Raw genomic sequence first — 23602 nt, forward strand, 5'->3', positions numbered from 1 at the left:
AACTTTCTCCCATACGAAAATTTTCTTATACTCTCAGCAGTTTGGTAACTAAGGTTAATAGTCAGCTAAGAAGCTTATTTAGTCTGATATTGTTTAACATGGATTAATATTGGAATACTTTGATGAACCTGCATTCCCAGGTACAAAACCACATCTTGCATCTGTTTGATACATTAGATTAGAACAAAATTTATGATAATGGTGAATAAGGGTCCAGTCATCCTAGTGGCATTACAGTGTGTACCAGACTTGTAAATATTCAGAAACTTTACATTTTTAATATGCATATTTAAAACAAATAGTGTTTTCTACTTCTCAGTTGTGAAAGAACATGCACTGAAAATGTTATCCAAAGGGCTACTAAATTTTTTTAGAAGGTTTCAAAGTAAAGGCATTGCTACCATTTAGTTGCCTGCATCCTTGAATTACCCATGCTTTTAGAAGATTTTAAGGCATCTTAATTGTAGACTGTGCTTGTGTTCTCCCACTCACCAGAGTATATATGTCATTATAGTGGCCAGTGTTTAGGGAATCTACATTCTTTTAGGTGCTGTGTAAATAAATACAAGCAGTTCTGGTTAAGAACAGGTGAGGAGAAAGTGTTCAGACTGAAGAACTACCTCTGAACAGAGAAAGAAACACACATCTTTGACAAGACTGGAATCCGTTATATCATGTCTGTCCATCTTTATTTGGTATTTCACCTGTATTCCCAATTGTTTTAACAGACAATAGCAATAATGCACATCATGCTGGGTTTTATGTCTCTTCATGTGACGATGCAAAGTGGGTTTCGCTGTCCAGTACATAGTGTCTATCTGTATCTGTTCTGATCTTTTTTTGACTCTGTTTCAAGCCATTTTAACGTTGCTTTGTCAGCTTGATTGTTAACAGATATTTTTTATTACTTGCCATACTGAGAATAGGAAATGGGCTTTATTTCGACAGTTGTTTTGGTACTAGCCAGCCTGCTTTTTGTGTCTCTATTTGAATCTGTTGTTGTGGTGATGTGTTGAATAGATCCTTGCCAAGATCAACATATTTTAGCAAGATATCGTTTCCGCTTTTGACTCAGCTGGCTAGCCAGGGTTTGAGCGCATGCAGACGGTTCCCATTGCAGGGAGAAATTAATGCCAGAGCTAAGTAATTTGACATAATCCCAGTGATCTACAAGAAAATGCCATTTTTGTGAACACACTGAAAAAAAAACAGCGGAAGACAGCATCCTTTGTCGAAAATAACAGTCTTTTTCATGGCAGCATCCCATGTAAAATGCTCTTTAGCACACAGACACAAGGTGAGTTTTGCCTTGACCTTTATGCAGTGTCCCTCATGGCACATCACAGTAAATGAGTACCAAATCCATTTTGCTGAGATTTCATGGCTGTGTCTCATGGCATTTGTACTTTTAGATCTATCAGTGTTTCTCACAGGCAATTGTTCAATCTGATGGTGTGCCAACATGAAAGATAGTTGGAGACCTGTGACCAATTTTACAGCCTCTAAGTGTCTTTGACCTTGTCTCATAATCTTTCGGATATTTCTACCTTGTTCACTTGCTAATTTATTCTAGATACCTTTACTGATATTTGACACTCAAGTCTTCCACTGCCACCGCTGATGGAATTGTTCCTCAACCACCTCTCCCAACCCTTAGCTGGGTCCCTGGCTTCATACTAGATGTCAAAGGCTTATCCAGATCTAAATAACTCTCATCTTTGGGGAATTTCAGTAAAAACATCACAGGGAGGCTACTAATGTTGTTCACTAGAAGTACTTATTCCTATTTGATTTTCTGACCATTATTTTAGATGACAAGGTTGAGCTGAGCCAAGTGTGCCCTCCAGGGAGCTTTCCCAACAAAATCAGTAGACTGTTGCATGATATAAATTCAGGAAAATTCCTGTTCTCCGTTTTAGACTTCTGCAGGTAAAACTGGTTAGGAAACAATTTTTAATGCTTTCCAGCAAGCCTGATGTAGGTGATGAACTTTCATTTTGATGTTCTTTTTGAAATTAATTTTTAGATTTGTCTGTCTTTTTTGCAGATTCTCTCTGTTAGTGTTTTTCAAGGCTGACTTCATTACTTCATGGTATCATTGAATTTTTTTGCGATAGTGCAGAGAAGGTGTTGCACCAGAGTTTCACAGTCTACATCTTTGTGATTAATTACTGCCCTAGCGAAAATTTCCTTTTTACCTGCAAGCAATTCTGTAGTACTTCCCAGAAACAGATGGGTGCCACATTAGTTCTTGCAAGATTCCCAGCTGTTTTTCAAGTAGTTATTTTCAGCTTGGCTAAAGAGGAACAGAAGCTAACAATTTCTCTCTTTCAATCGTGCTTGTAGCACTGGTGTTACAACTTCTCAGACATGGAGTTATTAATTCATCTTTGGGAAGGGTTTTCAGATTATTTTAATCAGACAGAGAACATGAGATACAGGGATGTCAGATTTATTTTTGGTTATAAAGACAGACCACACAGTTCCTTCTTCACAGAATACTGTAGGAAAAAACAAAACAACAAGAGACAGTTTCTTTGCTTTCAGTTTAGGTCTTTTTAGACAGCTTTGTGTCTGACAAACTTCTCAACTGTTTTTTTTTTGGGGGTTTTCTTTGGAAACAATTTTTCTGTCTGTCCTGATTTTTTGTGAAGTCTTACACACTGTTTTTCTCCTGCTTCTTTCAACACTCACTGTCTTGCTCCTCTTCCTCTCCTACAAGTAAGGTCTTATTAGTTCCCACTCAGGTACTAGGATGATCTGGTTCATGTGGCTCAACACCTGTTCCAGTCTTGCGTTATTTTGGACAGTTGCATTTGCATTTCAACCATCTACTCCATGAAGAAAATCAGTTGCTTTTACATGTAACTCTTATTTACTTATAATTATGGAGATTTCGGTGTCCAGTGACAGAAGTGAACAGAGGTATCAACTAATTGGGCTTCTTGTATCCACAGTCTCTACAGTTTCTCAGAAGTTGTGCTAAACTGTGTGTTTTTATAAAGATATCTTCTCCTATTTCAAAATCTCCATGTAAAATTAATCTACCATCTTTTGCTAGTAACTTCAGTAAATGAAAATAGCCTTGAGCCCACACCCTCATGGCTCAAGACTGTTTTGTTCAGTTTCATTCCCCCAAAGACAAGAGTGAAAATGCTTGCAAGTAGTACAAATTCACAATATTTGAGTTTTTTGGTGTTGTTGGTTTTTTTTTGTGTTTGTTTGCTTGTTTGTTTTAAGGCTTGTTGTTTTAGAACACTTTCTTTATATTTTCTGCTCAGTAGTTCAGTCTCCAGAGGCTGAGATGGGAAAAGGGCTTTTTAATACTAGAGTGTTGATATGTGGTATGATGTAAGATATGGAAATGAATTTGTGGAAATGATCCAGTGCCAATCAGAAAAACAAAGCTCAGTTGCTCAAAGCCATGTGTGTGCAGGTATAGACAAAGAGTAGCACAATAAAGTGAAGGCTGCAAGTTAGCCTTTAAGGTTAATTAATATTTTTCTTCAGATCCATTGCTTGTAGCAAGCAAAGAAACAAAATACTACAACCAGAGGAAATTCTGTTTTAGGATTAAAATGTCAAACAATGTCAATCTTTCAGAGCGTAGAAACTTGTCCTTAAGGGAGCTGACCTTGTGTTTGCAGGGGTCACTCAGCTACTACTGGAACAAATTCCGGGCTTTGCCATGGTGGCAGGGAAGTGACTGCACATTCGTGCACTGCTGAAACAGTGTCCCGATGGCTTACCAGATGACAGCAGATGAGCCATGGCTCTGCTACTAGGGGCACTGCTTTTGTCACTTGTGTTTTGCTTTGGTCTTTGACTCTTTTTGAGATGAAGAATTCCTCTTAGTGTGTTTGGAATGAGAAGACCAATCTGCACTGAAAATACCACTGTTATTCTCATTTCACTGTTATTTATTCATTCTCTCTGTCAGTCTCTGTCTCTTATTATGCAACAATTTGTGTGCACATTTTGTTTTCATTATACTTCAGTGACAATGTTTTCCTTAGGTTTCTTCCTTTTGTTTTAGCTACCAAAGTCCTTTTATGCTGCTTGCCTTCAATCCTGTTTCAGCTGCAGAATGTTTTCATTTAACTTGCAAATATTCTTCCTTCTCTCAGTTTTTACTTTAATTATTTTTCACTTTATCTTTGTGGGGCTTTCTGTTTAGCTCTCTTCTGTTCGTCACTCATTTAAATCAACAGGATTTTTTCAGTGTTACCACGTTTTGCTTTCAGTCTGAAGGTTTCTACTTTAAAATTATCTCAATGAGCATCCAGCAACACATTAATTTAATTTTTTTTTTCCCTGATACACATTTTTTTATTTTTAGTTGAAACCTTTGGTTTTCTCCCTTTTTGCTTTTGACCTTACACTTTTTGTCTTCTATTATTTCCTCTTAATTTCCAGTTTAATTGATGTGCATCAGCATGTATGTTCATTTTTCCTTACCATATTTTTCAGTGTATTAAAGTGTCCATTTATTTTTATTTTAAATTTTGTATAGTCTGTAGGTGGAGAAAAGTCAGAGGTGAGTATCAGTTTCTTTCAGTCATGGATATGTTGTTACTTTGATGGGAAAAAAAAAAAGACTTTTTGGTTATTTTCTAAGTCATCATCTTATTTTCTTAAAACCTGTATGGAAGTCAGTCTGTAGGAGACAGAAATCAGGTTCACTGTAGTCCTGAAAGCTCATATTACATAGGAAACTTTAGTGGATATTAGGACAGAATTTTCAAGTGCCTTTTGTTGCATTTTAAAAATGAGTGCTAAAATGGAATGTATTTGGTTAGAGCCAGTGTGTTACTGATTGGCTGCATGTTCACTGTTTACACTTGTCTCCTCCAGCCTCATTTCTTGAGATTCAGTTTACCTGCTGCCATCAGACAAGTAATGAGAATTAACATAGAGAGGCCTTGACCTGAGGTTTAAGGTTTTCCTTTCTTTATTCTAATGAAAAGGGTCTGCCACTAACACCAGGTCTCTCACTTTGTCTTTGTCTGGGAAGCTTTTCTTTTACTCCCACTGGCAATCCAAATACACAAATTTCAACAAACCTTGAAATTCCACTTATATCTTGATAGTCTCTTAAGTTTTGGTATCAACCTTCAAAGTAACCTGTAGGTTGCTATGAGAAAACTGAAAATTTGTATCAGATACTTCATTAGTAATACATAACAATTGGTCAGTTGAGGAAAGATTAGTGCAAACAAACTTTGAGGAATGAACATGGCAAATGAGCATGCTGGCAATTTGACTCTGAAGTCTATGAAGACTGCAGAACACACAGTACTGAAGTGTCTTCCTCTGGGATATGGATACTTCAAGTTTTGAAGTCTTTATATAGCTTGGAGTGGAAGTTAAGTTCAATGAGAAAGAGTAAGTCCTTTCATCTCTCTCCCTAGTGGCGTGTCTTCCTTGTGTGATATGAGTCTTCTGAAGAAGAAAGGCTCCAGACTAGCTGAGCCTGCTCCTCTCCCTTTCTCCAAACGCCAGGGGTTATCTTTCTCCTTTTCCTCACTGAGTCAGGAGTATCTTGTAGGCCATTAGAAGTAGTTGTTTGAACTGCAGTGTGAACACAGCCCTGCAAAGACCAAATGTAGGCTTGTTATTGTGTATCACTGGCAACAGCCTCACACTGTGTACCAGCTCATGGAGAGGGCTTTTGTTCCTCAGCCTGACACTGATGTTTTAAACATTGATTTCAGGGATGTCTCCTCCTGTCCCCCTAGCACACACCAGTATCTGTGGCTCTGCATGTAAAAGGTTTGTTTGTAGGATTTGCATGAGCCTTTGGCACCCACCCATATGTACCGCAGAAAATCCCAGAACAAGGAACTGTGCTGCTGCTTCTGCTCCTGGTTAGTCTGGTTGGAGGACATGCAAGTCAGGTGAAATTGACAAAAACCTCTTCATTTTGCATGCTGGAATTGCAGAGATGCTCCCTGGCATGTGGGGCAAGGCATATACTTTTATTGGGACAGTGGTAATACTCTTATTTTGTGCCAATAAATGAAAGAAGAGGAAAGAAATCAGAATTCGTTTCTCTTCCTTACTCTATCTTTCCCATAATTTGTTATAAAAAAACCTTCTCATTTTGAGAATGGGAAAAATCACCATTAGTAAAAACAAGACAAAAAAAAAAAGAAGGAATAATACCTGGCTGCTCTTTATATTGTAGTGTGGAGATCTGTTTTCCATCTCCACGTGCAGCTGGTAGGAACACAGGGCAGAAATCCTTCACTCCTCTTCATATTCATTTTCTGTTGCTAAGCACTGTCATTTTAAGGTCGTCAAGCAGAATGACACAGCAGTTATATTTTCTTTGCTGGCAGCCAAGGAAGAATGGTTCTTTTATACTAGGTAGCTGAACTCTGTTTCCATAACGCTCCCTGGAGTCCAGTAATCAAACACGGCATTTGGAGGGAGAGGAATTGTAGATTTCACAGGAAGAACCATGGGCTATTCTGGGATTCTTGTCCCCTTTCAAGTGTATCAGTCGACTGCACTGTCACAGAAGGCTGAACACATCAAAACAACGCTCTGTGTATTCCCTCTTGGTGAGTGTCACATCCACTCTTCTCTCATCCACCAGACTCTTACATCTGTTTCTGACTATTTTTTATTTCGGACTAGATGGTGCTTTGGTTTTATTTCTTTGACGTGCAAGCACCCAGCAGGTTTGCCAACCTGAAAGCTAATGCATGGAAAAACACCTTCTTCCACTCAACAGTGTCATGGTGCTTTTCCGTTTTGGTAATCAGATGATTTTTGTTCTGAAGTATATAATGTATAAATTATTGCAGTCAAACAATAAATACATCACTCATAAATGTCTGTTAGTATTTTTGAACTTGGCTAAATGCTTCTCTGCAAATGTAAGGCAGGCATGAGTGCCTGGTACCTATCTGATGCCACAAATTATTTATCATGAACAGTTGGAGAACTTACATTCCTTCAAAACTAGTAACTCCTGGTCTTTCATTTCCAGATAGATTTTTGCTGAAATTATAGAGTTTCCTTTGTGAAGTGTTGCTGCAACCATACTGGACTATCAGACTTTTAGTATTGTCTGCTGAGTAATTTGTTAACATACAACATGACAGAAATTAGTCCATAAAATTAGATTTCATTCTCTTCCACTACAAGGAGCTATGAAGTATCTGTAAGCCTTATTTTTTAATGTAAAACTTGAAACTTCATATAGCACTCTGAGGGCTAAGTTAACTTTTGATTAAGGTTTGATTTAGGACTCTAGGAATAAAACTAAATATCTCACATTTCTTGTAATACCTTAAGATATAAATTGTGATTCGTATGAAAGCACAGTTCCATTTAGTGTGTATTCACTGAGTTAATGTTCCAGGGAGAGCTTTACATTTCACACTTCCAAAATATTTTTGCTTAAATTCCCTCTGCCTGTCTTTAATTCTCATGCTTCTCTCCCACACCCTTGACATCTGGCAGCATCAAAAGGCAATTCCCACACATCCAGGTGGAGGAGAATCCAGAAGAGACCCCATTTTCAATTTCTGTAGCATGACAGCAGTTCAGGGGATCCTTCTGTTTTCCTTGCCAGCTGTCTGAGTTTGTTGTTCCCTTTTGCTTTAAACAGTTAGTGAGCAGAAGGTAGAAGGGAAATTTCCAAGTGACTTAACAGTTGGAAGTATTAATGGCTCCCTTGGCAAACAATTTTTTTCAGTTGTTCAATGTGGTCCCCCAGAGCAACTTTTGATACACTTCAGAGGATTTTATATCCAGCAGACAATAAGTATCATTAGGAATATAATGTGCAGTCACGTACTTGATCCTGCTTGATGCTATCCTTCCACCATTGCTCAGATTAGTTATACCCACTAAGCAAATAAACAGCTGCACACAAATCAAAGCACAGCTTCCGTGAGAACTTGCATTTAATGTAAATGGGCAACAGTTGGTGTTCAGTAAGTGTAAGTGGGTTCAAATTGTAATTGAAGGCATGTGGGTAATGTAACATGTTAACATAACCTTCATTTCACTAACTTTTTCTGTCTGTGAGGAAGCCTAGAGCATAAACCTGCCTATTCACAATTTGAGAAGGAATTGCAGCTTCCTGTGGTACACCATGGCCGCACTGGGACTGGGGATACGTCCGGCTGCCTTTCAGATATTTTGTGCCATCATAAATAAAAGAGTGTGGTACAGTGGGTGAGGAAAGGAAACGCATATTGTGCTCTGTTTTCTCAGCTGAGGCATGCTGCAGTTTAGGTGGAATGTCAGCCAAAAAAGTCAGCTGGCAGTAAGGTTTGTTTGTCAGTGATACCAAATCCTGAATGCGGTTCATATTCAGAATTCCAGAGCAGGATGCCCTGTGATTTGGTTTGTCCAACTTACAGTATCAGTAGGGGAAACGGTGATATGTGTGAGTATTACCATACACTAGTTACTAATAGGTACATAGGCTAAACTCTTTGGACTGTGTGGTTACCACTGAAGACTAATTCCAAAATAACACTCATAGCAGTTTCTGCTGTAATCAATATAAAATGAATGGAGCCACTCCTTTTATATTTGAACTGCTAGAACAGTTCCTAAGACATAATATAATGTACAACATATATGTGGAAATACATGCATTAGAGGCTGTAGAGATGAGTTGAAGACCTTGTGTTTTAGAAACTGTAGTAGAAAAAATATAATTTTTACAATCCAGGTAGGTCAATGGTTCTGCCAAAGCAAAACCAACCAACCAAGCTCCTCCCCACTCCCATAGCATCTGTGTAAACTATGCTCCAAGTATAAAATCTGTTGTCTTCTAGTCCCAGTTAGTAATTCTTTTGTCCTTAAGTTGCAGTAGAGTATTGAATGTATTAACTCTGCTTTTGTGAGGAAAATGAATGAATTAAACATCTAGAAAACATTTTGTAGTTATATATTAAAAACTTTTGGGTTTTTTTGTCAGTTGAAGTACATTTAACTAGTTTAGAATATTCTGTGTTTGTCATTATAACCCTAAGGTGAAAAATAGGACTCCAGTTTTAGGGTCAGAAACCAAACATTTGAGGTAGTTTTATTTTTACAGTGCTGCAGTAAGAAGTGATCAGTGGGATCTGGAAGGGAAATAAATGGTTTGTATTTTAAGTGAATTAAATTATAAGTAAAATAGATTGTTGTAACTGCCCATAAAATTCTAAATGTCAGATATGGAACTCGTACAGTTTTTAAAATCCCAAAAACAACTGTTAATGGAAGTTGGATGAAGACAATAACTGTTGTCATTCATTCTAAATTGTAATTTTGTGTTGTGTTCACTTCCATTTTATCTTTGTTTTTTAGCAAAAAGCACAAAAACATGTCAGTATGAGCAAACACCACAAACAGCCTCTTCCTATATTTTTAAAGGCTGGTAACCTTTTGAAACATTTTACTTACTGAATCTCCTTGGAGATCATTTACCACCCTATTTTATAACAAATACCTTTAGCTTTTGTGTGAAAAAGCTTATGTTTTAAGGGGCTGCTATGGAATTACATTTATCAAATCTGTTGTTCTGAGTGCTTATGGTCTTACAGTCCTAAATGACCTTTTCAAAGACAGTCTTGGGAAGCTGATGGTGTTTTCTGCTTATCAAAATTGTCTGTGCTGCCAGGACAGCACTGGCTCGTGCTCTTTGCAGGCTGTGAAGTTGCTACTCGCCACCTCACTGCTCCAGTCAGACTCAGTCACAGGCAGGAACTCTGCGGGTTGTTTGGGAACCAGCTTCTTCTCCTCTTTGCAGAGCACAGTATTACGTGTATTAATATTTAATACCTCACAACTCTGTGATGCTTAACAACTGCAAAAAAGTGTTAGTGATTGCAAAGGCTTTTGAGCTGTGACTCAGTATCCTCCAGTCCCTGTTCCTCAATAGAAATGATGCTCTAAGGAATATCTACAAGCACATCTTGTCAACTATCTTCCCCGTGTTATCCTCTTTTGGTGGAGAGGATGGATGTTCAGTTGATTGCTCTCTTTCTTTTGACATTGACAGTAGCAAACAGGATATCCTTGTTTTCTTCAATTTTTTGCTAGACTCTTAATGTTTAATACCAGCTTGCAGACATCACATCTGGAGACAGTGCTAGTCTGGGCTTTCCCTGAATACAGCCCTTTTGTGCAGTTCCTCTGAAGGGCAATGAAAGCCATACTACTTTTATTTAAGGGAAAAATGTCCATGAGAGACTTGTTTTGTTTTGTTTTTAGTAAGGAGATTTAGACACTCCAGAGAGGCCGGAATGGACCTCAATAAACAGATTACCTTAAAAAAGAATATCATGGCATTGACTGACCCACTGTTTCTCAAAATATGAAGAATTAAGGAGAAGGCCTGAATGACCAGACACATCGACTACGATGTACCAGAGAGGCAGTTTGCCAACTGTTCTTCCACTGGACTAGCTAGTACCTCCCAAATTTCAACTCCATCTGCTATTTGATATAGGATGGACAAATGACCAGTAATTAGTATTATTGGCTGTTCATACAAATCAGGAATTTTGTAACAGGTGAAATTTTTGTATGTTTGGTCTCCAGAGTAACTGTAATATGAGATAGTCCCCTTCTAAGAGGAAAACAAATTATGAATAAAATACAGGATTTCATGTGGCATAAAGACATTAGATGTTCTTTTTGTAATTCCTTTCAAAATGTCTTTGTTTTCTTTCATGTAGGCTGAACAGCTGTGTGTGATATTCTGGTTTAATTCCATTCAAAATAATTTATTTATTTTCTATAATGAAACTACTGTTAAGAGTTATATTGGTATGATTGTCCATTTCCCACAATAATCTTCAGTGTTGGGTACATATAGTAGACTTAATTATTGCTAGCTGATAAAATAGTGTTATAAAATAATGGTGCTTAAAAGAGTCTACTAGTCTCATCATGTCACTAAGGAAATTTAGTTTAAAAGATTTAATCTGTTGCAAGTAATCTTGTGGGTGATGACATTTTGATTTTTTACATCATGAATAATTATTCCATACAAAATACAAAAGAAATAATTTTATTGATTCTGCCCTTCAACTCATTTTTTTCAAGATCTGGCTTATTTCTTGTGTCTTTATAATATAGGTTATGGAAACTTCCTAAGCTTGTAATGTTCTGAATTTGCCACTGACTCCAAGTAGTTCAGAGCATCAATTCTAATGAGGTCAGTGAGCATGGCAGAAATTTATTAGCACCCTGTGTGAATTAGGCCATACTTTCAGGTTGTTATTTCAACAGCCTAATTATATCTGGGTTTGACATTCCAATTTACTAACTAATACTGACTCCTGTAATGGATAGTATGCAGGCAAACTGCTGCTTCTGACAGCACCACTGAGCAACAAGCCTGGTAGCTCAGACATCCATGAAAGCAGCCTAGCTGACAATTAAAGGGCAACTAAGAGAGAAAAAACGAAAACAAAAACAAACGAAAGAAAGAAAGGAAGGAAGAAAAGAAATGAAGGGAAAGTTACTGTTACAAGAAAAAATGCCAAAATGCCTTACCATGTTGTTCTCTACTGCTGTAAAAACAGCACTGTTCTGTATCAGGTCTCACCATCTGCAGTCTTCAGGTTAGTACTTTTTATATGCTTATGTTGTCTGACCTATTCCCAGTAAATTTGACTGTTCTGTGCCAATGTTTTTGACGAGAAAATGGTAGAACTCTATAACAGATAAGAATTATAATTGGTGTAGAGTACATGTTTCCATTTTCTAGCTTATTTGAAAAGTTAATGCTGAGCAATTTAACTTTAGAGCTGGCTGGGAATTTTTTAGTATTGCTCATCAGAAGACAGGTTAATACCAAACTTCTTTATAGGAATGCATCACCTATAGTTAATGTCTCAATACCACAAAAATCCATTTTATTCAATTTTGAGATTGTTAAGATTAGACATTGACATTTTTGAAACAAAGAATCTGTCTTTATGTTGAAATATGTTTTATTTTGAAGAGTCACAGAAATTATTGAAAAAATGGAATATATCAAAATTAAACCTAGATTTTTGAAATGATTGACATAAAATTGTTTTTTTACCTGATTTTTAAAATTTCTTTTTGCATGAACCTTTGAGATTTTTTTTCTTTACATCCCAGTTTGGGGCAGGAGTATTCATGGCAGTCAGTTCTGCACTGGGAAATCATTACTGAAGTTTTCTTAATGTTATCTGTATCTAACATATCTGTACTCTTCAGTTTGTTCTCTGTACTCCTATGACTGCTTTTGTATCATGTCCTTTAGGGACTATCCCCTTGCTCTGTGCAATGGGGATGCTGCAGAGTTCTGTACTGCATTTTAGCCTCTTCACCATCTCTGTCTCTGGGTGGTTCTTGCGCATTCATTGAAGTCTTTAAGCTCTCTAATATATGTTTTTACTGCCAAGTAAACAACTCTTCCTGCCTTTATCTTCTCTAAACTTCCACTATGACTTCTTTCAAATACTGTGGGACATAGGATGTGTGTAGTTGAGCAGTGCATGCCACATGCCAGCACACAGGAGCATTCTGCGTTACATGGGATCCATCATTTAGGGCTGAATACTGGGATGTATGGGTGGAAGCATTTGTCAGAACCTCGGCTCTTTTGTGGTTTAAACTCTGAGCTTGCACAGAAGTGAGGAGCTTGGGGGGACATACCTTGGGACAGCTGAACTGGTGTAGCTGTTGGCTTCCTTCTGCTGCCCATGGCCTTGAGTACCTGATCCTGTCTCTTTCCCTGGACTGCATCTGTTCCTGGCCTCATCCCTTGCTGAGCTGACTTAGCTCACCAAGCCAGCAGAAAGACAACTCAGCTGAGAGGAAGAGAAAGGGTGGCAGGAGTATTAGATTGCCTCAGCCAGCTGATGGAGCATCAGCCTCAGATATACAACAGGAATAGGGGATGGACTGCATACAGCCTCTTTGAGACGTACCACCTCATGACTCCTGCTAAGTTCTTCCAACACTCTGTAAGTTTAGCAGAGAATAATGTTTAGCACATCATCTTTAAAAGCCTGCTGAAAGCTCATCTGTCATAGCAGTCAAGCTACTGTTCTCTTTTCATTCCTTTCACAGCCTGTCCTTATCATACCTATCCTGCCTTACTTGCTTCCAAAGCATCAAGATTCTTGTTTCTGATTAGACTGTGATATGAGCCTTCTTTAAAACTCTCATTAAATTCTTGGTTGACCACAGTTGTGTTTCATTTATCTTGCTGTTCAGGCTTGGGCGGGAGGTAAACTTCTGCAGAATAAATGTATTAGCCTTCTTCAAATCTCTCCTTAGAACTGTTTCTCAGGATACTTGTATGGTTAACACAGTGCTGTGCTGAGCTCATCTCCAGAGCTTATACAGGAATAATCACAGCATGGAAAATAAACAGGAGGAATTACAGGATGTGTGGTTGCCCAAAGACGTATGCTGAAATCTCTGTACTGAACTCAAAACTGACTGGACAAGACCCTAAGCAACCTAACCTAACTGCGGATTTGGCTCTGATTTTAAAAGGGAAACAAACTGTATTACCTCTAGAGGTCTCTTCCAGCCTTAACTGTTCTATCATGGCCTTTTTCTTTTTATTGTATGTTCTCTTGTACTCTGTTGTATCTTGGTTTTCACTTTATTTCTTTGAATTCAAGCTCTTTGAAACAGTATTTTTGTTACTTACATTTAGTACTTTTACATATTTTATATGTACATGTATTTAAAATGTAACTTTAAATACATACAGAAATGTTCTTTTGTCAAGCATTGGAGTGGGCTGGCCAGGGAAGTATTTGAGTCACCATCCCTGGCGTTATTTAAAAGACATGTAGCATGGTGCTTAGGAACATAGTTTACTGGTGGAGTTGACAGTGTCAATGGTTGGAGTCTCTGGTCTTCAAGGTCCTTTCCAACCTAAATGATGTTGTTATTCCATGATTCATATAGTTTACTTTTTTTTTTTTTTCTTTCCCCAGATCTGTTTGGCATTTGTTTTTCCTGTCCTTGTTCAAGTTGATTAGTACCTTTTCTTAAAAACTCTTCCTGCAAATTTTGATGAGACAACTCCTGGAGGGGAAGTACTACTTCAGCACGTAAGCGTAGCTGACTCAGACACTGTGTGGTGTCAGGTGCATTACTGCAGAAGTAATTTTGTTGTTAGAAACACTGAATTTGGTTAGATTCAGGAAAGAGGTGAAATCTGTTCATAGTATTCAAATATGCCAGTCTTGGTAAGTGGTGATAATGTACCACTTTGTTCAAGGATGTGAGTGCTAATATAAATTTTAACCCCAAACACTTTAAATGTTTTAATGATGGGGAACCAACATCTGAAGAAAGTGATAGAAAACAAAAAAAATATAGTACCGAGCCAAAGTTTGTAATGAAAGTTGCCTCTGTGACGCTTTCTGGAGAAAGCTTTAAAAAGGTACCAGTGGTTATTTTCCATCAGCTTCAATGCAGCAGTAGCACTTTACCATAAGGCTGTATCTTCTTGGCTGTGTTTTCTTGTAACTTGGACTGGGAAGTAGTCAAGGGGCTTGTGCAGTTTGGGCAGTGACCCTTCCACATGAACAACATATGGGATGTACCTGACTACCCCAGAAGTGTACTCTAGACCTACACTTCCCCACATGTGATTGTGTCGCTACTTTGTCGATGTTTTCTGCTGTGTGGGACATAGCTCAGTAATTTCTAAGGAAAAGGTAAAAGAAAGAAGGAACTGAAAGCTGTGGGAGAGGCTTTCTGAAGGAAGACCACGAGGTCTGGTCTGGAAAATAAGGCTGCAGAAAGGCAAAACAGGGGAAGGACTTCAATATATGCAGAGCAACATGGTTTGTATCAGCAGCTTCACCTATTTTTGGGGGAGCTAGTCTTACTGTCAGTAAGACAAAGACATATGATTGTGTTCTATTCGGGCTCTATTGCAACTTTTGTGCTTCTCTAAATATCTACAGCTTGATCATCCTCTTAAAGACACTAGAATTACACATGTAATAAGTAATTATCTTTATTTCCTATTCTCTGATGCTGCTGTTTTCAAAAAAAGTCACAATATTATTAGTGAGTTCTCTGAAGTCTTAGTAGCCTGGTAGTGAAAACAGGAGTTGAGATAATATGGACACGTGTAGTTGAATAAATGCTTAAACCTGTATGATGTCTGTAGGAGTAAATAAAGTGATTAAGTGATTATTATTTTATTTCTGGCCCAGTAAATGGCATGTATTGCATAAACAGCAAAAATACAGTAGTTAGCAGTGGGGATACATTGCTTTACCATGCGTTATCAAAGTTCTGCTGTACAAAAGAAAGAGAGGTTAAGTATGGTTTTGATAAAATATTATATCCTGGAACCTGCCCTGTAAATTATTTTTCTTTTCAGCATGAACTATTTTTTTTTACCTTGCAGTTATAGAATGCTCTCTTCATGAGTCCTTTTCTGTTTCCACAGTCTGACCTTTTTTTTTTTTTTTGCCAGTCCTTCTCAAAGCATATCCTGATCGATATGCACTCTGCAGACCCCATTGTCTGCTACAGCAAGTTGATACCCCCTATCAATTTTCAGCTTCATCTTTTTCTTGGAGGCTTCCTCTCTGTTTGTCTTTTATCATGTTCATTCATTTCTCTCTTTTCTTTGGGGAACCCTATAACGTATCATAACAGAAATATGATAAATTCCTTCAAGTAGATAATTTAAAATTAATATCTAGCTTGCTTGGTAAGTGGGGCAAGAAAAAAAAAAAAGAAGGTTTTGATACATCAGGTGCATCTGATAAAGTCTTAATGCAAAAATAAAAAACATCCACCTGTACTTCTGGGAGCAATGGTCAGCCCTCAGCTCCCTCACCAATAAATCTGGCTTTAGCTAAATGAATTTCATGTTCCACCACTGTGTTTTATTGTTCCCTGAGGTTAACTAAAACCATTGCTTTTGCTCCTGCTGCAGTCAGTGATGTTATAGAACTTTACACTTTGGTCTGAGCCAAAAGATTGCGCTTAACTATGGGTGATGATGATGAAGAAAAATCAGACTCTCCTTCTGCATCATTTAATCTCACCTTGAATTATCTGTGTATCACCAGACACACATCTTAGATCTGCTCTCTCTTCAATAATCTGCTTATTTACATTATTCCCAAATTATCTTCCAAATAGACAAGCATCTGGCGATTTCCTAACTATTTTTCATTTAAAAAATTGATTTAAACTATTGATTGTTTTTGCAGGCCTATTACAGTATTCTTTTAATGGAAAAAAAAAATGGGTAGAATTATTCAATCAAGTGTCTTTAACACTGATGTGTGCTGATATTTATGCTGATACATATGCTACTTAAGTAAATGCCTGAAAGATAAGTGCCAAACCTGTGGAATCCTAGAACCTCTTTCTTTGTGTTTGTATAGAATTTTTTCCTAGTACTTCAGCTTCTAATGCTTCCCAAATTTCTCCTGATTGGCTTTTATTTCACTGGGCTTACAGTTTCCATCGTTGCAGGTAAATTAACAAACAGGTTATTTGAGAAAGTTTGACAGAATTCTCTCAGCTTGCAAGAAGCTGAATGCAAAAGCAGAAAGCACATCTCAGACCTGCTGCTGACCGTTATGGAGGCAGGAGGTATCTGTCATATTCCCCAAAACAAGCCTGTTGATTTGGAGGCTAGAATGAAGCTGACCATCAGTAGCTTGCTGCCTTACACTGGCAAGGGATGATTGACAGGAATTGAGAAAGATCTGGTTTGGGGAGAAGGAATCAAGAGTGAAATGTTTCCACCAGTGTCTTCACTTCTCTTAGGAAGAAGAAAATGCCTCTTGGGGTGTCTGCCCCTACCAGGGACCAGGGTAAAGCTGCCAGCCCTTGGTTGCTGCAGAGCAGGCAGGTACTGAGCCATCAGCAGCCAGTGGTTCCTTAAGATACTATTATTAAATTAAGAAGTTCAAGCTGGGCTCACTTTTCAACCCTCATGGCCAATTTACTGCTGGTATGAGAAGATGAGACTCCATTTCCTTCTATGGACTGACCTACATATATGGCAGTGGTGGATTAGGCAAAATACATTCATTATGGCTTGATGGCAGAACCTTTGATTAAATTATGTTTTTCTCTATTTTCTCATGAAGGGCTACATCTGGTCATGTACAAATAGCTTGTAACAACACTGAAACATAAATTATTTGATGAACTACTTAAGACTATTCACTTAATGCATGATAATCTTGTGAACATGTTAACGAGCAGCAATTCTCTGATGATTAAACTGCTTTAAAAATGTCTTTGTACTCATATGTCATTAGAATGAACTTGGCACTTCTAAAACATCCATTATTCATCATGTTCCAATGTTGCATCTGACTGTGTATCACTTTAATTTCAGTCACTTAACAAAGCAATCTATTCATTACAATACTTTGCAACATTTTCTAAATGAGAAAAACCCTAGTTAAATATGCAGCATTACTTATCTTTAGAAGTATATTAGAGCAAAAAATAACATCCCAAATTGTAATTACATACGTAGTGCATTTAAATATGCTAACTAAAACTAAATGGATGTTTTAAGAAAAAACTTTGTTGTAATCAATGATATTGTTATTTGGGGAAGCAGGATAGGTAAACCACCTTGCTCAAGGCACAATTTGTCTTTTCTTTCTGAAATAGTTCACCAAACATTTGCTCAGTAATCCTTTTTCACATGCATTTATTGTCCTAATCCTTTTTCACATGCATTTATTGTCCTGATCACTCGAGAAACAGAGAAGGACAGAGTATTATTACTGCAAATATAAATACTACTTAAATATGTTTTTTTTCATGGCTGTTTCCTACTTCTCCTCTATCTTTTAATTTTCTAAGTCCTGGATCCTTCCATACATTGTGAGCCTCATTAAATCCTACATTAGCTTTTCTCCTTTATGAATCTGTCTGCGGTGGCTGTTCCAGAAGTAGTTCTTCACTTCCTAGCAAACCCGTGAGATGTATCTCAGAAAGTATCGGGCTGCTGATTGATTCCATGTTGGAATATTTTTGACTCATGGACTGCATGGGCTCCATCTCCTGTGAGAAAAGAAAGCTTTTTTCAGAGGAGTTAGAATACTGGATAAATGGACCACTTGAAGAAGTATCAACAGAAAAGCATTTTCAGTGTAGCTAAATGAATTTCCAGTTGAACTAGTAAAATTCTAGTAAATAAGTGGGAGAAGGGCTAATAACCTCCATACATGCCAGAAATCTTTATTCTCAGAGTGCACAAGAGTAACGCAAAACATGCACAGATACGTAGTGACCAAACTTTTAATCGTTAGATTTTTGAAAAGCACTTCAGTCTCTTAATTTTGCTTTAAAAATGCTTCTTGAGCTTGCTGGGAAAATAGTGGCTAGTCACCTATGGTGTGCTTGTTTCTCACATATTTTTGATCAAACATGTTTTTATCACATTCTGATTCAGTCTGTTGCCAAAATAGGGTGTTTGAATAGCTATAGAAGGTTTACTGTTGCTTACCTAGTGAGCAATAGAGGAGTCCTTGTTGATTGTATTAACTTTTTCAACAGCTCTTGGTATAATAAATGTCAACATATTAATGATCAGACTGTGGAATTGTTAAAATAATGCAAATAAAATATATGTGAAGGAGATATAACAATTGTGTGGTAACAGGACAATACTGAAAGAGATGGACTTTGAAAGATTTCAATAACTGTTGGTCTCTGTTTGGCTAAGAATGTTGATGGAATCAGAATAAACTAAGAAATCATGTTTTTTACATTTCCGTCTCTTGTGAATCGCAATCCTTCTTTGTTCATAGACCAATAAATAAGAGTTAGTTTGCAATGAGTTAAGAATTGATTGCAGAGAATTTCTACTGAAACATTTCAAAACTGTGTTAGTATATAGCTTTTTTCATCAGTCTTTATTTGAAAAATGGCAGTTTGTCACATATGATATTTAGTGTATCATCTATGACAGTATCAAAATTGAGTCAGTGGTGTCTCAAGCTTTTGTATGCCTTTTTAATGGTCCGACTTCTTAAGGTATGTTGAGCTTTTCCTTCCAACTAACCTTGATAGTGTTTGTGGATATATTGCTATAGTTTTGGTTACATTTATGTGTAATTTAACCTATGAAAACCTTTATGCTGTATATGGAAGTAATTCTGAACTGTTTCATACTGATGAATTGTTATTACAATGCAAATAGTTTCTACAAAATGCTAGATAAGGATTTTTTTAAAAACTTAATTAATGTGTCTGTATTTCTTTAACACACAGCTCCTGTTCTCCCTGGGGCATATCAGCAAAGCCAGTCCCAAGGATATGGATACATGCACCAGACCAGTATGTCGTCCATGAGATCCATGCATTCGCAGCCTCATTCAGCAGGTCTGGTGAGTATTGGATTTTAAGAACAATTTTATTTGGTAAGCAACATGATCAGCTATTGTGAAATCTCTTCAGTATGAACGAGTTGGTCCCCTTGATTTGTGTAGTTGGACTGACTGTCCTAGTCCTAAATGTGAGTGACAGTCCTCATGTATAAAAAAGATTAAGTGACTGAGGGCAGCGGCAAGAACTGCTTTAAAAAATGCATTAAAAAAATCATTTATATTCTCCAGAAGGCAGAGAAATAACTGGATCTTCTACCTCCTTAAAACAAATAGTGAACACTTTGACAGTATTTCACAGGCTGAGCTTTGATGTTATGCTCTGTGATGAGTTCAGGCTCCTAGTGCTGGATGAAAACTACCAATCTCTTACTTAAGATCACTCTGTTGGTGTAAATTTGTTTAAAATGTGTTGACTTGCTGATTTTGTACCAGCAGGCTTTGTGCCTATCCATATTATTCATCTCGGCTTACAGAAAGCCAGGTTAGACTCCAAGTTGGTGTGCCCTTCTAATTCAGCAGAACAGTCATGCACCTGCTCGTGCCTGATCTGAATCAAGTTATACTGCTGGGCAACTGCCACAGACATTAAGTTCTTAATTGTGGTGGATGGGAATGTAAAGCTGGAGTGAATACTTTGTTTAGAAGCAACTGGTCATGGAAGGAGAGCTGAATGGGTATTCAGCTGGGGTTTTTAGGAAACTGAGCTGCTTTTTTCTTTTTGAATTCTTTATATATAAAGTTCAGTTTTAATGGTTACTGTATTTTTTAAATAATATCACTGCCCAGAGATTTCATAGTTGAGATCCTGTCACCTTTTACCTTAAGAATATCTACTTGTAGTTTTCAATATTAAACTATTTTGAATGGATTTATATTTACTAACTGTGTCACTTATTTAGAGATGAAGTAGATAATTATGAACCAAACTTAGAGCTTGCTGAAAAAAAACTGTTTTCAAGATTAGGTGAAACTTGTATTTTTCTTTAAGATCAAAACTCCATGGCATTTTGTATTGTAAAGTTCATGATGTTCTGGGAGGTTTGGGTGCTTTCAGGCTTGCCTGTTTCTCAGCTGCTTGGAGGCTGAGGGGACTAACTTGCTGGAAAGTCTGGGATGCAGATACCTGTATCTTTGGGTGAGCCAATAACCTGGGAAATTCTTTGGATACACTTGGTGAGATGGCTACTTTCCAAAAGGGCCAGAGTCCAAAAAGTGAAAGACCTTGAAGCCTGGGCTTTGCCTGCAGATTTGCTAGTCACTGGGGAGCAAAATAAGAGCCTTCAAATCCAGCATATAGAGAGTGGAGATACCCACAAATCCAAAAATGCACTTAGTTGTCTTTGCAGCTACCTGGGCAGCTAGATGTCTACTGTTTCCCTAATATCTCTGTCTAACACTGACTTACCTGGTGGTCTGCCTGTTAAAATAACATAATTTCAATCATCTTGAGAAGCATCATTTGCCTTTTTTTCCAGAACTGGGAATGCACAGGTAATAGGAAAAGGAGGGGAATTAAATGAAAGCATTTTAAAAACAAAGGATTGACTGTGTTTCCTTTCAACAGGATTCTTACCCCTTTTGTGAAACTGTTGTCATTTGACATTCTTTAAAGTGATAATAGCTGTTTGTCATGGGAGGAAAGGAAATAGCAAAAATCATAGCTTGAACAGATATTGTTGTTGTTAAAAATGGGTGATAATAAGATATTGAATTGAATATTGAAGATAATAAACCCCAAACATTTCTAGAGAGAGAAAGTCAAGGACTGCTGGTCTTATACTGACCACTATCTTGCCAGTCCAGTGGGGAAAACAGAGTGTGATCTTATCACCCCCAAGGTGGTGATTTTGCTCCAAAAGAAGCATCTCTGATACAGATAGAAACCTGGCTTGCTCCTTTGTCTTTCCACCTTCCTGTCTTCAGCCTGTGCTGGGCATATTGCACACAGCTATTGAGATGGTACAAAGTGTGTGCTGGGGGAAACCCCTGATTGGGGATGTGTTTAGGTAGAGGGATTGCACAGACTGAAAATGGATGGCAGCCTTGGAGTGCTTTTAAAATGTGGTGTGGACTTACTGTAGGAGACCTGACAATCTTACACAATGTTAGGTTCATTGCTTTCAGCTGCCTTTTTGGTTCTGGGCTTGGAGCAGCACAGCCAGAGATGCAGCATTGTCTGGCTAAGACAGGCAGAGGCAGAGGGAAGAAAGAAGAAAGTAGGAGGGGAGGCGACTGGAGGAAAGAAATCCCAGCCTGAATACTAGTCTCAAAGCACAAGCAGTTTTTGAGACTTAGCTAAAAGCAACAAAGGTGATAAAGTCACCCATCAGTGCCTGAGTTTGGCCATGTCATCTCTAGGGTAAAAGTAAAGAACCCATGGGTTGTATCAGGGTGGGGATAATTGGAGAGTCACTGCTGTAGTAAAACTGGTTTGTTGCATTGGTATCAAATCAGGGTCACCAAAAGACCTAAGTTCATTTTATAATCACGTCCACCAATTTTCTATATTGGAAAATAGAAATTTTGGTTTATTTAATGTTGAGCTATGTTTTGTATCAGGCATGATCCTAACATGGGCTTTAGGTAGGTTTTTCTTCCAGAGAAGTTACATTATTTTTTGATTCTTAACTTTTGCTCACTTTCTATGAGCAATTCTGCATAATGGGCTGAATTAAATTGTTGCTCAGAGTGCAGAATGTTTTATAACAGGCTCCTGAAGGCTGATTGTCTCTTTGGAAAATAACAGAGGGGTTTTCTCATGCTTTTAGATAACTAAAAGTGTCAGGAAAACAAAACCTAGGTTGCAAGTTGGCTTTCTGTAGCAAGATCTATGGGGAATTCCCCCCATCTTTGTTTTGCCACTGGCAGATGATTGCACATGGGTGTTCTAGATTGCTAATAAGAAGGGAAATTGGTCGATCAGACAGTCTTCGGCTAGACCAATTTGTCTGTACCTTCTGTATAATATCAGAAAGACATTTGAGATGCACAGACTGTAAGCTTGTTTTCTTAGCAGGATCACCTCCTTTTAGAAGTGAAGTAAGAGGTGCTATATCATTGTTAGTAACGCCTACGCAATTTCTAATCCATTGTATGTCCCCTAACAATTTTTGGACATCATTTAATGTCTGTAAATCAGTATGTAATTCGATTTTTTGTGGACGAATCTGTGCATCACAAATGGACCAACCAAGGTATTTCCAAGGTGCGGACCTTTGAACTTTCTCTGGAGCTATGACCACAGGCTTTCCTTGATAGGTGTTCTATGTGAAGGAGGCTGCAGCAGGTACTGTTCCATAGAATAAATATAAACTGGTGGAGGAAGTGGAAATATACATCTGTCAGCTTGCATCTGGCTGGGGAGCTGGGAATATGAAAGCTGGGCTTCAGTACTTCATATGCACAAGACTCACGATTCTGTCTGAGCAGTAGCTGCAAGTTAGACCTTTGAGGATGTGGGAAATAAGTGGGTATTTGACTGTTGTACAAAATCCCAACCTTTTCTTATACCTTCTTGTGCTCTCAGTACCTGCTAAACTCACTACTGACAGAGGAATAGTTCACTAAAATGCATTTAAAAAAATCCCTGCTTTGAGTCCTTTAAGCATTGTAATTCTCAATTATATAACCCAGACTACACTCTGAAGTGATAATTAGGCATTAAATGCTAACAGGATTATTATGGAGATTTCTCCTGACAGCCATTTAGCACCTAATTAAGTGTTAAGGCCATAAATTTAGGTTTCTTAGCAGCATTTAGGCCCTAATAAATTTTTTTAAAGTTTGAAATTACCAGCTTGTCTTCACAACTGTGCCACCACAGTGATGTAGTCAAGCTGCCTTAAAGGAGACAGCAGTAGTATGTCCTATACCAGGATGTTCTAAGGGTGAGTGAGCATCCTCTGGGTGAGCAAAAGCTTCTTTGTGTTTTTCCAATTATATGTTAGTTTAATAAAACATTTAATCTTTTTCTCCAGTCTTTGCCCATTTAAGGGAGACATATAAGCAGGGCTCAGAGGAAAATCCATTTTCTGCCTCATGCCAGTTGTGGATTTACTACAATTTTTCTTAAATGGACCTTTTTTTGAAATAGATTGTTTGAAGGACTAACTGCTGCTGAGCTTGTAATAGCATATTTTTCATTGTTTTTTGGGGAGTTAGTTTCAAGGCTCAGTGGAAAGATTAGTTGAAATAGTTGCAAACAGATTCTCCAAGGCAGAGACCATTCCTTTGTGTCTCTCAACAGC

General features: G+C 37.7%; 1 protein-coding gene across 24 annotated transcripts in view; it reads left to right on the forward strand.

The window, feature by feature from the left end:
• NEBL (nebulette) overlaps nt 1–23602 on the forward strand; it is a 253116-nt gene that overhangs the window by 222958 nt on the left and 6556 nt on the right. For all 24 annotated transcript variants that reach the window (XM_065050836.1, XM_065050837.1, XM_065050813.1 and 21 more), the window contains one exon: nt 19240–19355. In XM_065050836.1, the coding sequence (XP_064906908.1) occupies nt 19240–19355 (116 nt within the window). The remainder of the gene's footprint in view (nt 1–19239; nt 19356–23602) is intronic.

The sequence above is a fragment of the Columba livia genome, chromosome 2, assembly GCF_036013475.1.
Source record: "Columba livia isolate bColLiv1 breed racing homer chromosome 2, bColLiv1.pat.W.v2, whole genome shotgun sequence".
NCBI classification, from domain to species: Eukaryota; Metazoa; Chordata; class Aves; order Columbiformes; family Columbidae; genus Columba; species Columba livia.